Genomic DNA, 16988 nt, shown 5'->3' with positions numbered 1-16988 from the left:
CCCTAGGTGACTCCCCCACCCCTAGGTGACTCCCCCATCCCTAGGTGACTCCCCCACCCCTAGGTGACTCCCCCACCCCTAGGTGCCTTCCCCATCCCTAGGTGACCTCCCCATCCCTAGGTGCCTTCCCCATCCCTAGGTGACTTCCCCTTCCCTAGGTGGCTCCCCCATCCCTAGGTGACTCCCCCATCCCTAGGTGACTCCCCCACCCCTAGGTGCCTTCCCCACCCCTAGGTGACCTCCCCACCCCTAGGTGACCTCCCCATCCCTAGGTGACCTCCCCTTCCCTAGGTGGCTCCCCCATCCCTAGGTGACTCCCCCACCCCTAGGTGACTTCCCCATCCCTAGGTGGCCTCCCCATCCCTAGGTGGCCTCCCCATCCCTAGGTGACCTCCCCACCCCTAGGTGGCTCCCCCACCCCTAGGTGCCTTCCCCATCCCTAGGTGCCTTCCCCATCCCTAGGTGACCTCCCCATCCCTAGGTGGCTCCCCCACCCCTAGGTGCCTCCCCCACCCCTAGGTGCCTTCCCCATCCCTAGGTGACCTCCCCACCCCTAGGTGACTCCCCCACCCCTAGGTGGCTTCCCCATCCCTAGGTGGCTTCCCCATCCCTAGGTGCCTTCCCCATCCCTAGGTGCCTTCCCCACCCCTAGGTGGCTTCCCCACCCCTAGGTGGCTTCCCCACCCCTAGGTGGCTTCCCCACCCCTAGGTGACCTCCCCACCCCTAGGTGACCTCCCCACCCCTAGGTGGCCTCCCCACCCCTAGGTGACCTCCCCACCCCTAGGTGACCTCCCCACCCCTAGGTGACCTCCCCACCCCTAGGTGGCCTCCCCACCCCTAGGTGGCCTCCCCACCCCTAGGTGGCTTCCCCACCCCTAGGTGGCCTCCCCACCCCTAGGTGGCCTCCCCACCCCTAGGTGACCTCCCCACCCCTAGGTGACCTCCCCACCCCTAGGTGACCTCCCCACCCCTAGGTGGCCTCCCCATCCCTAGGTGGCCTCCCCCACCCCTAGGTGGCTCCCCCACCCCTAGGTGACTCCCCCACCCCTAGGTGACTCCCCCACCCCTAGGTGGCTCCCCCACCCCTAGGTGGCTCCCCCACCCCTAGGTGGCTCCCCCACCCCTAGGTGGCTCCCCCACCCCTAGGTGGCTTCCCCACCCCTAGGTGGCTTCTCCACCCCTAGGTGGCCTCCCCACCCCTAGGTGGCTTCCCCACCCCTAGGTGGCTCCCCCACCCCTAGGTGGCTCCCCCATCCCTAGGTGACTTCCCCACCCCTAGGTGGCTCCCCCACCCCTAGGTGACCTCCCCACCCCTAGGTGGCTCCCCCACCCCTAGGTGACTTCCCCACCCCTAGGTGACTTCCCCACCCCTAGGTGGCTCCCCCACCCCTAGGTGACTTCCCCACCCCTAGGTGACTTCCCCACCCCTAGGTGACTTCTCCATCTCACAGAGCCGTCCAGGGCCCCATGGGATCCCTTGCATCCAGCCAGTGTCAGGAGGAAACAGGGAAGTCGGCTCAGAGGATGTCACAGGAGGCCCCAGGGACTGGACCCACAGGGCCAGCCCATACCACCGTGGCCAGGAGGAGTCCAGGCCCCACCGCCCAGGGCCTTGGCAGCCCCCCGCGGGCGTTGCTCCTGCCTCTGCAGAGCCTCCGGCCCTCCCCTGGGCCTCCTCTCCTCTGTTGTGTTTCTGGGGCCCACGTTTTATGTGTTTGATGAAGTAACGTCGGTGTCATTAATTCCAAGGGGCCAGAACATTACTCTTGACTGGATTGAACGGTCCCGTTGTTTGACAGACCCATGGGCCCTGAAATGAAGCTATTGATGTCGCAAGGGCGACTTTGTCCTTTTGATGAAAGATCAGGTGTCTCCAAGACGCAGAGGGCATTGCAGATTCCCACCTGGACCTCCTCATGGCGTCCTCGCGGGTGAGGCAGGGGACAGACCTGTAGCTCGGCTCCTGGGCGCAGAGCTGTCCACCAAGCCACGTGCCTGTCACATATTTCTTCCTGGTGGGTGATCTGTTCAAGCTGCCATTATTGCCACATCCTGAGCACCGTCCAGCGTTTCCTCCAGAGCCTTGACGCTTTCACCGCCATAGCAGCGGGGACATTCATCTTAAAGAAGGACGGTCCCTGCCACAGCAGGGACCAGAAGCGTCTCCCCCGCCCATCAAGCATGAACTGCAGATCCATAACTGGGCCATCACCCGGCCATCTGTCTGCCCGCAGCAGAGCTCCCGAGGTGCACGGAAACATTCGCCCTCCCACTTGTCAAATTCCTGCTGGCTGCTGGCAGGGAGTGACAATGCCGAGGGCCAGGCCGGCCTGAGTCCCTCGGTCCTTAAGGTTCGCCAGTTATGATTCAGTGTCTACCTCCTTCCCCCAGGTCAAGCTGTCTCTGCAAAGATAACCCTCCTCCCCAGGTGATGAATGCCTTGTCTGCTCCCCAGAACTCCCTCTGGCCTGCCCCCTCCACGTCCCTAATGCTTCTCTCCTCTGGCCCCTCCCCGGGGGTCTGTCTGTCTAATTGCCCAATTCATCATGGACCCCACCCGGCCCAGTGTCCGATGGGATGAGTCCAGTCTGTGTCTTCTGGGATTTGAGGCTTCAGAGGGTCAGGGGTTTGCCCAAGTCATGTTATTCATCGTTCATTTCTCCTACTTTTGTGAGATCTCACATTAAATGAACTTTAAGATACTGTGTCCTGTGGAGCGGCAGCCAGCATGGAATCCACTGGGACGTCAGAAGCAGATGGGAGAAGCCAAAGACCAGACTCATTTCAGTTAAAGAAGGGAAAGAGAATGTAGATTGATCTGAAGAACTGAGAGATCCTTTGCCTCCAGGAGAGGAAGTGGAACACAGCCCTCCACCCAGAGGCCCCCACGATGTCAGCTGTGCCCAGCCCTGGCCTGGGCCTGACCCACACACTCACTGTGCGTCCCTGGGACTGTACATGGGCGTTCCCCACCTGCACTCCTGAGCCGGACCTGTGGCCCCTGGTTCCCGCACTTCTGCACCCTGGGCTCCTGTGCCAACCAAGCCTTCCACTCCGAGCCTCACTCCATGCCCGAGCCCAGAGCAGCTGCTGTCAAGAGCCTGGGCACGTGGCTTTGAAAAGCCAGACATGCAGCTCTTTAAAAGGTAACCATCAAATCGGTCCAGCACGAGAAGGAAGTGAAGCCTGGCCCTTGGCCCACTCTCGGCCATGCGATAGGTAGGGACCCGTGGCCAGCTGTGACTGCACCTCCACTCCTCACCCACGATCTCTGGAGAGTCATCAATGAAACGAGTCTGTCCAGGAACACTGGCCAGACTACACGAACACCAAGCATCGCCCGTTGCAAATGGTGAGTGGTGTGTCCACACGTGCACGCTGCCCCAGAGGGCTGTGTTCCATTGCTAGTGACCCTCACGTGCAGAGATTGCTCATGTGGGACAGTGGCATGACTTGGGCAGGCACTTCCAGGGATGTGACTATTGCCAGTCTACAGGGCAGCAGGGGACTGAGTCAGGTGTCTATTGCAGGGTCACCTGGCCCTCCCTACTCGCCCCCGGATGGCTCCACTTCAAGCCACAGGCAGGAAGGCTGTCCCTGCCAGGCAGGGCTACCGCCGTCCTGAGTGTCCACCACAGGTGTCTACTTGGGCTTCAGCGGCTCCAGCTGTGCTTCCCAGGACACGCGTGCCCTCCGGAGTCGGCTCTCAGGCGCGCTGGTCCCCTGTGGATGAGGAGTTTGGGCAGAAGACGTGTCAGTTCCATCTCACGGCATCCCCCGTTGTTACTGGTGTTTCCATTCTCACCCTAGGTTATGTTTTCTAACTCTGCGGCAATCATAGTTAGATGGGGATTACCCTTGCCTGCTACAGTCTGTCTTTGAACAAATGTGCCTTGAAGCATTCCGTAGCTCCTTTTGTGCTGTGTTTATAACTGATGCTTCAGTGAGGGCGGGAAGCACTAGTGCAAGGCACAGTGACCAGCAGTCGCCGTGGCAGCAGCACTCACGCAGCTAAGAACCGGGCCCGCAGTCAGCGCCATTGGGCAGCCCGCACACTGCCGTGGCTGCGTCCCACCAAGGCCGAGGAGCAGAGCAGCTCAGGGGTGGCTGATGATTCCAGCCAACATGGGGATCCCGAGGGCCCTTGTTGGCCTCGCTGCAGGGCTCCAAACCCTTGATGCCTTGGAGAAACAGGCAGGACCCCGGGTACTGGCCTTTACCAGCTAATCAGCTCCCCCCAAAGGACGCCACCAAAGAGGACAGTGGAGGCGAATTGCGGGATCACTCAGCTCCCAAGGCAGTAACTCTCTGAAGTGGCTCCCGGGTCCCTTCCTTTACAGTGGCCAGTGCACCTTTGCCTTTCACCATTTGTCTTCAGCTCAGTGGATGTGGACGGTGGGATCATTGAACAAATGCAGAACTGACCCTTCACCATGTCTGGCGATGGCCAGATTGTGCAGTAACAGTCATTTAAAAAAAAAAATGTTTCCATACACCTCAGAGGAGGTCAAAATGCTTTAGAAATGTGTGACCAGGTTGTCCTGGTTCTGAGACAGACAGCCCGTGAGTGCCTTCACCTGTCCTAGGTCCCTTTCCTGTGCTGTCTCAACAGAATGGACATAGTTCTCCAAATGTAATATTAGTTTAAGTGTTGCACCGAGTTTGTTCAATCTCTAAAGTAAGCATCAAACTTATTTCATTTGCACAACCTCCTGTGCTGTGAGGGAAATCTCCTCTTTACCCCGGTCCCACCCACCCAGGCACTTTCAATCAACCAACCTATATAAACAGGGGGAGAGAACAGGTCACAGTGCTCCACCTAACCCAATGTGTAATATTACCCAGAGCCTTGCAGTAGCTAGAGAAAATCATAATGTGACTTCTAATTCCAGTTATGCAAATAATATAAGAAATGAACTTTGTAACTAAAAAAAAAGAAATGTTAAACTACTTATCCAAATGCTTGGGAAAATGTAATAATCTGATGAGCAGAGATGCCACTTATACCCCACACAAATGTCCAGTTCTGAAAGCTCTTCAGCATCTGTATGGGTTGCATTCGACTGTACCGGTTAACTCCTCCTTGTCTATTTGCAAGGCACGTGTGATCTATAGACCTCCGGGTCCTGTGGGGAAGAGTCCCCGGAGGACAATGTTAGTTATCTGCTCATCTGAATGACTCGTACATGGGAGTTGGCCCGTGTGTCCTTTCAGACAAGATGAAGTTTGTGGAGAGCTGGGCTAGCGCTGCTTGCTCTGTGGTAACGCTTGTTCTCTGTGTCTTTTCCACCATCTTTGATGCAATAGTTTTGTGGAAACAAATCATTCAGCGCAACGGTGGAGTCCTCACCAAGGCCTTGAACATCAGCTGCTTAGCAAAGGTCACCGACGGCTTCACCCAAGGAAACATAGTCAGAGTGGTTAAAGGTGTGCTCACGGACCGGAGAATCCGGCAGCAGATTCAAAAGCCACTCACCCCAGCGGAGTTCATCCCGTTGATAGCCGGCATGAACCCAGTGTACAAAGAGGAAGAAGAGTGCTTTAAGGTAAGCAGCACCCACAGCCAGAGGCGGGCGGACACTGACCGCATGACCTCCTCCCTCCGGCTTGCAGGTCCACGAACCTGAACTCTACCACGCACGATGAAATTTGGAAAGGTGACATTTTGGGATCACAGAATCTTTTGAGTCTTAGTAATAAAGCAGGTGTCTTCCAAATTTTAGGAAAAACATGCTCTGTGACCTTGTGAATTAACAGCAAATCGCAGCTTCAAAGGATTCTCTCTCTCTCTCTCTCTCTCTCTCTCTCTCTCTCTCTCTCTCTCACACACACACACACACACACACACACACACACACACACACATGCCCTTGTTTCTCGCATTTTACTTCATATTATGGAATAAGTTTTGCATGGGGAAAACTGTCCCTAAATAGCATGTTTCAAGTTGAAGTTGTTCGGCCACACACTTGCCGTGGCACACTTCAGTTTTCAGTGTACTTGACGTAGGAAACCACAAGGGAACTCAGCAAAATTTAGTATCCAAATTTTTGATCACATTCTGACATGGTCACCACATTCTTTGGATCTGGAGGAAAGTTTGAGATGTCTGTTCCAACTCCTCTTCCGAGAGGGACACAAATTTCGGAGAGTCTGTCTTAGGACTTGTCCTTCATGAAGCGGCCCAAGACTCAAACAAGGCAGCCTTGTCCCTGACACCAGGGCCACTCCTCCCACACCGCTGGCTCCATTCTACCTCAAAATGAACACAACTGTGTCCCCTTTCTGTCCCTGAGGTAGTCTCCTTGCCAACTGAGAAGACAAAAGAGGAGAATTTTATCCATGGAATTGAAGGCCACCCCAATCCTGGGCACACTGTCACCAAAGGGAGAGTTGAAGTCCTCGTCCAAGCCTCCCCCTCTGGGAGCTGGCTTATGGTGAGGACGGACACAGCCTCCCTCCTGGCCTGTCCCAGGGCTGAAGCGGAAGGTGAGAAGTCATCGCAGTAGTGACCCCCACAGGGAGGGCCCAGCTGGGGAGCTTCCTCTGTAAGGTGCAGATACTGAACACCTCTGGTCCCGAGAGCCACCCAGCCTCTGGGCAGGCTGCAGCAGTCAGGGTGCAGCAGTGAGTGGGTGGGCAGGGCTGGGGTCCAATAAGACTTCATCTGCAAAAACAGAAACAAACCCTGTTTCTCCAGCCCGAGAGCCAGCCAAACTAAAAGGGACATTTTTAGTTCCATCTGAGTGTTTGCCAAGCATCTGAATTGACACTCTGTTACTGAGCTGCTTGAGTTAGCATTGTCTAATTGAACTGTTTGAATCTTGTTCACATTATTGCTGATATTTACCCTCTTCTAATGATAGATTCTTTTCTGAAACACTGCACTTCTCTCTCCTTTCTAAAGTACTGATTTTTCCTTATTCTGGGAAGTTGGGTTTAGGGTGTTGAAGCCCAGGGCTGGTTTTCTGTGACAGGTGTCTGAGGCTGACCGTGCTGCTCAAGAAAAGGGATGACAACGTGTGTGCTTCTCACACCCATTTCTGGTGGACTTTTTAAGGAGCCGTGGTGATTCTGTACCCCCAACCCACTCCCCCTTCCATGTGGCACCAGGCACAGTGCGTGGCCTGGGGTTGGTGCTCAGTAAGTTCGTTAGTGACACCTTCGTTGAGCAGAGGGACAGGTGGAATGTCACTGTGGCTCCCCTGGGTGACGTGGTGCTCCGCTGTGGCTGCTCATGGCTGTTTGCCCTGAGCCAGTTACTGAATTGTGCTCTGAGAATGTCTCAGACTGAGATCTCCAGCTCCTCCAGGCACATTCAGCCCTGTTCCACGAGCATGGTGGAGAGAACTCTGATCGCTAATGACGATAGAATCACTGTGACGTTCTCCGTTACGTATCTACTGCTGCTCCGTGGCAGAGCCCTGGTTTGCAAGGAAGGAGCCAGAGCTGTGGGAAGGTGTGGGAGGCAGAATAATGACCCCTTGGGGACAGCTGCGTCCTGACCCGGAGCCTGTGAGTGTGCTCCTTGACCTGGCACAGGGGAAGCCAGTCTGCCGCCGGCTGACCTTAGGACAAACAGATTGTCGAGAATTAGCTGGCGAGTCGGATGGGACTGTGAAAGTGGACGAGGGACTGAGAAGAGAGACCCAGAGAGGGCGAGCTTGGGGTGGACTCATGGCTATCCCAAGTAGCCCACGTTGCTACCCTGCAGATGGAGGGGAACCCCAGGCCAGGACAGATGGTCTCTGGAAGCTCCAGAAGGCAAGAGATCAGACTCTCACCCGAGCATCCACGAAGGGGCACAGCTCTGGGGCACCTCAGTGGTAGCCCCGCGAGAGCCATTTCAGACCTCTGACCTAAATGTGTTATTTTAAGCCACTAATTTTGGGTCATTTGCTACAGCATCGATAAAAAGAAGAAAAACGCAAGAAGCAAAGTAACTTGTTATAAGTCACACAGCACAAGAGTAGCAAAGCTAAAATTAATGCCTTCCTCCAAAGCCAATTTTAGTAACTATATTTTATCCTGTGTGTCTATAAATTAAGAGCTCATCACTTTACATACTTGGCCACCTCACCTTATTATAAAAACAGAGCCACGGCTAAAAGAAGGAGGAGGGAATCCCCAGGTGCTAGAAATAAGGATAAATTTCAAAGACAAGAACCACCACATGAGCTAACACACTGGTGGCCCGGGGGAGCCTAAGACACAAATACAAGGGTCCTCAGACCAGGTCATCAGAAAGCAGGAAAAGCACAACACTGGGCCACTCGGGAGGCAGCATCACGGCCTTGTGACCTTCTCGGGGTTGTACAAGAGGAACAGAGGTGTTCTATACAAAGTCAGATTCTGCTCATACCTTGCACATCAGCTTCCATGTTTACACAACCTCCTCAGTGCCAGAATCCCATGTTGAAATGTAACACGTCGAGAAATGACATATCATTCATACCCCCAAAGTCACATCAAAAGCAAATATGAAAACCACTCTGTATGGAAACTTATCCAAGTTAAGGAACATTTGATTTCTTTAGAAAATGTTACCCTTGTTAAAGAAATCTAATAATTTTTTTAAAAACTATGGAAATTAAAAAAAAAACAAGGAAATAACACACCATGAGGAGAGTCAGCAGATACAAATAACAGAATTAGCACTCCCAAGAAAGCAAGATACTAGAACATTCTGAAAGAGAATATATGTTAAGTATTTTTAAACTATTGAAGACCAGAAATATTATGGGGGAAGAGGATAGACAAACTTGAAAAAAGAACCCAAAAGAAGTCTGATAGTCAAAAAATATAAAAGGTCAATGAAGGGGTTTTCTGATACAGCTAAAGAGAAACTAAAGGAACTGGAAAGGGGAGCAAAAGGAATTTGCCTAGGATGCAGCAGAAAGAAAAAAAAGACCATTAAAATACAGAGAAGCTGTACTTTAATAACTGGAGACTGTGACATGGGAATACATGTTGCTTTTTTGATTCCCCAGCATCACCAAGGAGAATAAACTTCAAAATAGCAATATAAAACCTAGTTCTTTATTGGGCTGTAAGGGCCTTGTAGAAGCAATTGCAAAACTGCTAGGGAGGCAAGAATAAGGAAAGAGAGAAGCCAAAGCAAAGCGTCCCACTCAAAATGATCCTGAAAATCAAAATCTTAAAATATCTTTGGAAATCTATTGTTAACCAAAGTTAGAATTCTAACCACTAGTTAGAATCTGTGTTAACCATCCAGTGTTAAGAACAATCTGACAAAATGGCTTAAATAAATATGATTAAGATGTTCAAGAAAATAAGTGAAAAACTGACTTTCACTAGGAATATACACAGTTTTGAAACAAAGATATAAATTGAATGAGAAGAGATAAGATGAAAAAAGCCACAAAGAGAAATTATATAAGATGAAAGATACAGTAGTTAAAACTAAGTGGTAAAAATGAGAGCAGTATGATCCCTAGAATAGACGCGGTCAAAGAGTAAATTAGTAGTCTGGAAGGTGGTCCTGGGGAGCTCCCCCAGAAGGCAACACAGAAAAACCAAAAGGTAAGAATCCACAAAAGTAAATCTACAGATGGCATGTTGAAAGACATCAACATTCAGCAAATACAAATTCTAGACATATCAGAAGAATTATATCAGAAGAATTAAAGAAATTCATGCCGAGAATTTTCCTGAATTAAAAACCTGAGTTCTCAGATTAAAAATAAATTCCAAGGAGTAATTTTAAAAATCCAGGCCAATATCCATGATTGAGAATCTTAGAACAAGATAACAAACCAGTCTCAAAAGCTACATGATTACTTACAAAGAAACAGCAATTGGGCAATCAGACATCTGTTTGACAGCAATAAATGCCAAAGATAATGAAATTAAACCTGCAAAGTGATGAGAATAGTCAGCTACCTAATATTTGTACCCAGCTAAACCAGAGGCAGGAGAAAACAAAGTCAATTTAAGACAAATATCAGAGATCAGTTCCCACTCTCGGCACTTCAGAGAACAATTTGGCTATAATGAAGGTGTTTATATCCTATAACCCAGAAATTCTATTCCAAAGTGTATGCCCGAGATACGTCTCACAGGTATATAGAGAGGCACGTAAAAATTGTGAACTATAGCACTGTTCACAAAAAAGAAAAATGACTTATATGTCCACTGACAGGAGAGTTGATAGGTGATATAATCATTTATGAAATAATATTATTGTAATGTTTATCAACCAAAATGTTTCTCAGGTTCCAAATGGAATCTAACACAGGGCCAGTGGCAATCACTAAGTGCTTTGTTGGTATCTTGACTCCATTATTTCTGCCCCCTTTTCCACAGAGTCCCCCTCAGAGCATGTGAGTGCCCACTGTGCTCACATGTGGCCAGCTTCCAGTGGTCACCCATGAACCAGGGCCAATTCACATTTCCAAGAAGACCCACATCCTCAGGGCACAGTAACACTCCAGGGACTTACCTGGAAAGAACCGTTGCTTACGTTTAGTCCGTGCTTCTCGGAAACTGGGAATTCCTCGGGTTCGAGTTTCAGATCATACAGAAACGCAGACGAGAAAGCCCAGGGAGAGAAGTCTGTGTCAAATACGTTAAATGCCCAAAGTGAAACGGCGACTTGCTGCTTCGCTCCTAGCGAGCTCGTCCCTGGTTTTAAGACTGTTTGGTGGGTCCGTGTCCTGCTGGTCTTTTCCTAGGCGCTGACGCAGTTTCCGTTTCATTTCAGAACTGGTACGCCAAGACCCCTCTGGGCAGAAAGCGCGTCTTAGCCTTAACAGTCGGTGGCAGAGAAAAGGAGACGGAGAAGGGGAAGAAGAAGGGGAAAAAGGAGAGGAAGAAAAATGTGTAACGCCTCTCTGAAGAGCCATCCTTGAGTCTCCTTGGGACAGTGACAGTCCCGGGGCTCCCAGGAGGAGGCTCACGCTACCCACTGAAGACGCCCCAAGGAGCAGCATGTGCCCAGCCTGGCCTGTGTGTGTGAGTGACAGCCCCCATTGGCGGGCCCAGGGCCACCATGCCCGGGGTTTTCTTAATCTGCGTGAAGTTTGTCTAGAGGTGAAATCCACGCCTCACCTACTGCACACTCTGTCCAAGCTGGATACTCACCAGCACCGGTGTTGAGTTTGGTAGAGAAATGTTCTCATGGGATAGGCGGGAACGCCAGAGGACATTTGGTAAGCTGGCTGTTGATTAGCCCACGGACACTGCGCTTGTCCTTCACGTATTTCAATAAATTAATTATTTGCTCTAATGATGTGTTGTTTTTTTTAAGAGAGAGTGAGAGAGAGAGAGAGAGAGAGAGAGAGAGAGAGAGAGAATTTTAATATTTATTTCTTAGTTCTCAGCGGACACCACATCTTTGTTGGTATGTGGTGCTGAGGATCGAACCCTGGGCCACACACATGCCAGGCGAGCGCACTACCGCTTGAGCCACATCCCCAGCCCAGTGATGTGTTTTATGTAATGGAATAAAGTCAGAGCTGTGGTTGCTGAACACCACTCTAGCAAGCGTTTCCACCTCCTGCTCTGAAGAGGAGCCGTGGGAGGGCCAGGCCCTGTCCCGGCACCCTGGGCTGAAGTGACCAGCTGCCTGGGGTGCTGTGGAAGCCTCAGGTGTTAGCAGGCCCAACAGAGGATGGGAACCACACTGTGTAAAAGGAGACGAGGAAGGCAAGTGAAGGAATTCAAAATGGTAGATAAGAAAAATATTAAAGGGTAAAAAAGTAAGGATTCAAAAAAATGTGAATTTTCGAAGAACAGAAAACATTATTTGGTGGAAGATAACAAGTAACCAGCTCCTGAACTGTTGCAAAACAGAGGCCACGGGATGGCTTCATCTGAAGGCTGGCTGGTGGGGACACTGCTCAGGTGGGACCTCCGGAGGCCACGGGACCCAGGGCCTGGGTAGGGCAAGGCCACTGCACAGGCGGGCTCTGTCTCCAGGCTCTGCCAGGACCAGCAGCTCCGCTCACAAGCCCCAAAGACCAGCCGTTTCCAGGTGTCCTCCTGTCACAACTCCAGCGTGTGCCTTGCCCACGTCTGTGACCACAGGCCACACAAATGAGGACCCACAGAGACGGTCACTGGTCCATGTGCCCTGGACACATTCTGTGCTCACCAGAAAGTACAGCTGCCCCTTAGTACCCCCAGGCACTGGTTCAAGGAACCCACCCTCCTCCCCAAAGGATACCAAAATCCAAGGATTCGAAAGTTCCTTAAATAAATTGGGGCAGTATTTCATATAACCTGTAGAAATCCCCATGTAGACTTTAAATCATCTCAAAATCACATAAAACACCTAATAAAATGTAAATGCTCTGCAAATAGCTGGCACGCCGTATTGCTTATAGAGAACAATGACAAGAGGAAGTCCACAGATGTTCAAATGCAATTTTTTACCAAATATTTTCAGTCTGTGGTTGTTTGGATCTGCACACAGAGAACCAGTGTCTAGAGGTAGCCCTACACAGCCCGAGTCCATCCTCCTGAGAACCTCTGGGGCCCTCCCACACTCTGCCTTCCCTTACCAAACTGACCCCCGGCTTCTGCAGACTGACCTCCTTCCACCCACTTCAGACCTGAGGGCCAGGTGGCCGCCCACTGGCCTCAGAGATGGCCAACAGTGTCCAGGGTGGCTCCACCCAGTGCCCACCACCCACCCTGGGAAGAAGACCTTTGCTTGTGACCCAAACAGAGAACTTAGAGCCCTGGGGTCTGACGATCATCGTCATTTCACTGCAAAGAAATGAAAAAATACCATTGAACTTGGACTCCAGCAACACATCTCCAGAACCCACACAAACCTGCCTTGGGAAAGTTTAGTGAATGATAATTAAAGGGTACAAAGGCACTGGGGGCCCTGCCTGTGACCACCCTCCAGGGGACTTGCATGTTGATGGCGCTCTCTGGCGCTGCGCCCTCCCAGCAGGACCAGTCGGCAGCCAAACGTGGCGATGACTGGTGCAACATGACTGTTGCCCCACAGGGCTGGATCCTAACTTTGTCTAATGTCAGTTTAGTTACCTAGGCACATGTGGCCAGTGGACTGCTGACTGGACACGCAGCTTTGGAGCCAGGTGAGTCTTGGAAACTGGTAAGGAGGGCCTTATGGCCTCGAAGGGAGCCCGCAGCCTTTCCCAGCAAGCTCACGCCCGCGTGTGACTTCACAGCCACCTCCAGCCCTTCCCAGTGTTGGGCTTGCACTCTGGTGCCCTGTGGGCCTGAGCCCTGTCTGAACCTTGGAGAACATCAGCGTGACCTTGCCTCCTCCCGCTGCTACAGGGACACACTGCTGGGTGCCCCCCACAGATGGGAGCCCTGTCATCACAGAGAACTACACAGGAGCCCGACACCCACGGTTCCACTCAGCCTCCTGCTTGGCCACATGCACATGCCACTTCTTACACAAAATTTTTCTTGAATATTGTTTCATCTCAACACATTCAGATGGGTCTCATTCTATTCCCTGCTTGGCACCCTACACTCTCGGGCAGACACGTAGACTATTTCCACCCTGTTGCCATTCCGTCCATGCTGCAAGGCCCTTCAGCATCCATCATGGTGAGTGCAACACACTTCTACACAGGAACCCCCGTTTGTCACCGTGGTGGAGCTGGGGACTGGCCAGCCCCCCTCTGCAGAGGAACCAAGACAAGTGCCTGGGTGCAGGGGGGAGGGGGAATGAAGGGACATGCTCTTCCCTGAAGTTCTGCTGGGCCTGAGCTATCCCTGGGCCATCATGTGGCAATTAGCTCCTCTTGAGCATGTTCTTAAATGAAGGGGACAGAAATAATTAATGTCATTAACCCTCATTAAGAGAGTGTTCCATGGAATGGAATCTGATTAAAGTGGAATATGGCCTCAATGGCTGCACACTCAGCCTGTACTTAGGAATAAGCAGGTCCTGATGTCACATCACACTGCCTGATGTCACACTGTTCCTTAAAAAAAACGCTCATGAGATCTTTGGGGCTTCAACAAACACCTCAGTTCAGATAGAGCAAGTCTAAAAACCCGAGTGCTAAAGAATTTGCTTTGGAGACTGTTCCCCAGTGCTGAAATCTGGGAGAACCAAAGGGTCTTGGTCCAATGTGCTTCCCTCTGCCCGAGCAGGCCCTGGCGATGCCGGTTCCCTAGAGTCCAGCTGCAGCCCTGCTGTCTTTGGTTCCTTCTCCAGGCCTCTCAGTGGGCACCTTCTGGGTGCCAGACACCTGCCGGGTTGGGGTTGCACAAGTGACCAGCTTTGCAGCCTCGTGGGTGGGGGAGACATTGGTAAAATAGATGATCATGCAAATGCACAGGTGAGGCCAGATCCGTTCAGGGCCTGGACCTGCCCGGGGCTTAGAATTTTAGACTGTGATGCAGTGCAGACCTATCTGATTTGTTAGCTCTCCATGTGTATAAGGTCCCTGGCACACGAGAGTGTGTCACCTGATGGAGGTCAGTGGGGGCACTTCTCATGCTGGGCTGCAGGAGGTCAGGGCCCATGGCCTAGGGAGGAGGAGGCTCCTCCTCCACACGCTGGTTTTGCTGTCAGACACCTGTCCCCTTGCGCAGGCAGTGAACCCAGCTCCTCAACATGGCAAGGAAGCCCAGTACCTTTGAAGGGGACAGTAATAATTAATGTCATTAACCCTCATTAAGAGAGTGCTGGCCAAGGGGTCACACACCCTGGACACTGCCTGCAGTGATGCTGGTGCTGTGGAGCCACACCCAGCCCCAACCCGAGGCATGCACGTGGGGCATGGTGTGCATCCAGGCCTTGCCTCCGGGGCACTGCAAGGGGGAAACCCAGCTAGCACAAGCCTGATACAAGGCCCACAGGAGGCAGCTCCAGAGACCAGCACCAGCCAGTAAATGATTTCTGAGCACCCACAGTAGGCCCTGCCCAGCCACAGGGAGAGCGTCACATTCCTGAAAGGGACACTAGCACGGTGGCAGTGAAAGCCACCTCCTCTCGGCCAGGGCAAAAGGAACTGTCTTCCTGTCGGGAGCCACTTTGGGAATCCAGTGCTCCTCTGCGCACGGCTTCATGGACACCTCGGCTCCATCTCTGGGGCTCTTGGTAGCCTTGCGCCAACTCTTCCTCACCCCCACTCCAGCGGGAAGAGGTCCATGGCACCCGGGAAGCGCTCGGCTGGTGGGCGGGGTCCAGGTCACAAACAGCTGAGCAACCTGAAGCCAGTCCAGCCACTCAGCTACACGCACACGTTGACCACGTGCACACACACAACAGACAGACCACAGGGTGTGCATGCATGCACGTGATATGTGTAACCGTGTGTGGCATTTTTGAACACACATTCACACGTACAAACCATGCAAACTACACACATACATGACCTATACATGCACATGTATGCACATACAAACAGCACGCACACCACTCACTACAGGGACGTGAACACACATGTACATAAGCCCTCACATCCACACAGACACAGATGCACAGGCTTACACACATCCCAGACATACAGACACATACAGTATACACACATATGCACATGCGTGCTCACATATTCCTCTCACTCAGCCCGACAGCCCCCATTCCTGCAAAAGGGCCAGTGGCAGGTGCAGTGGCCTGCACAACCCCAAACCTCAGGCCCCCTCAGAGCTGCGGCAGGGACCGGGCAGCAGGTGAGGAAGAGGCCTGGGCAGGTGCTCTGAGCGTGCTGTTTACGCTGCTCTGCTCAGGGAAAACATCCTCTTCCTGCTCCTCGTGGGAGTCAGGAGACCCCAGCTGCAGCAGGAAAGGCTGACGCAGACACCCTCTGCTCCCAGCTGCACCTGAGCACAGCAGGGCAGCACTGCAGGTGGCGGTCACTGCACAGGCAGGGACCACAGAGGTCAATGACCAGGATCTCACTGGGAGGAGCTGACCCTGGGATGGGGTGGGGCCAGTTCCAGGGACCCTGGGAAGCCCTGTTTTCCTCCTCATTCGTGGAATCCTGGGCAAACTCCATAAAGGTCCTTCTAGCTTTCAGTTCCTGTGATGCTCAGGCCAGAGCATTCCAGATACAAAGCCTGAACCCCAAGAGCCGCCTGGCCATTGGTGATGAGAGGGCAGTGCACACACCCCAGCGGCCGATCTTGATCCACGGACTCGAGGCTTCTTCCTGAGACACGCAAGTCTCAACACGAATCAAAAATGACCAGAGCTGGAGGGCACAGTGGTCCTCTGCACATCTGGCTTACGTTAAGGCATCGTCCCAGAGAGCAGGGACACAGCTCAACCTGGGTCTGTGCACAGTCATCTGAAGCCAGCTGTGCCCCCCCAGAGGCCAGCCTGCCCCTGGAACATGGGCTGCTCCTGCCCCTTCCACGAGGCTGGGAGCTCTTTTCTCCCCAGCCAGCAGCTTTCTGGCCACAGACCACCGTGGCTCTGTCCCACCCCGACCCCCACCTGCCACTTTCTGCCTCGCCCTGCCTCACATCGCCTTGGCGGTTACTGCCACCCACGGTGGAATGCGTTCGTTCGTGTTTCCTATTCTCTCCAAGCTGCGCTGGAATGCGAGAGTCACCCCGAGGACAGAGCTGCTGTCTATTTTGCTGACTGTTGGACCCCCAGAGACTAGAGCAGGCGGGCAATAGTAGGTGCTCATTCAACACTGGACAAACAACAGGTGAGATAAGGTAGACCCAGCCCTTGTTGCCAATAAATCTTAAAGGTTGAGTAAAACAGAAGCTTCTCAGCCATTTAGGTCCAGCTTCTCCATGAATCCACCCAGGCTCCTGGGCCTGGCCCCTTCCAAAGTCACCCTGGGCACCAAACTCCAGCCTCCAGGTGGGGGAGGGGTGAGCCCGTCAAGACCAGGAAAGGTTTGAGGGACAGGCCTACAGAGTAGGGGGTCTACCCCACCCTGCTGCTCACAGAGCACACAGCACACCCAAGGGCAAACCAAGGGCAGGAACGGGGCCTAGCAGTGTGCTCGCCTTCACATGGGGGAACGGTGTATAGGCTGTGGATTCCAGTGGACCAGCCAGTTCAGGG

At 52.7% G+C, this 16988-nt stretch overlaps 1 protein-coding gene across 4 annotated transcripts in view; it reads left to right on the top strand.

Annotated features, from left to right (window-relative positions):
• The window catches only part of Drc11 (dynein regulatory complex subunit 11), a 124991-nt gene extending 113742 nt beyond the window's left edge, over positions 1-11249 (top strand). For all 4 annotated transcript variants that reach the window (XM_078018294.1, XM_013359121.4, XM_040268057.2 and 1 more), the window contains 2 exons: positions 5309-5547; positions 10725-11249. In XM_078018294.1, the coding sequence (XP_077874420.1) occupies positions 5309-5547; positions 10725-10847 (362 nt within the window). In that variant the 3' untranslated portion in view covers positions 10848-11249. The remainder of the gene's footprint in view (positions 1-5308; positions 5548-10724) is intronic.
• Positions 11250-16988: the final 5739 nt, after the last annotated feature.

This window comes from Ictidomys tridecemlineatus, chromosome 7 (genome assembly GCF_052094955.1).
Source record: "Ictidomys tridecemlineatus isolate mIctTri1 chromosome 7, mIctTri1.hap1, whole genome shotgun sequence".
Classification (NCBI taxonomy): domain Eukaryota; kingdom Metazoa; phylum Chordata; class Mammalia; order Rodentia; family Sciuridae; genus Ictidomys; species Ictidomys tridecemlineatus.
This window is presented reverse-complemented; position numbering and strand designations above follow the sequence as displayed.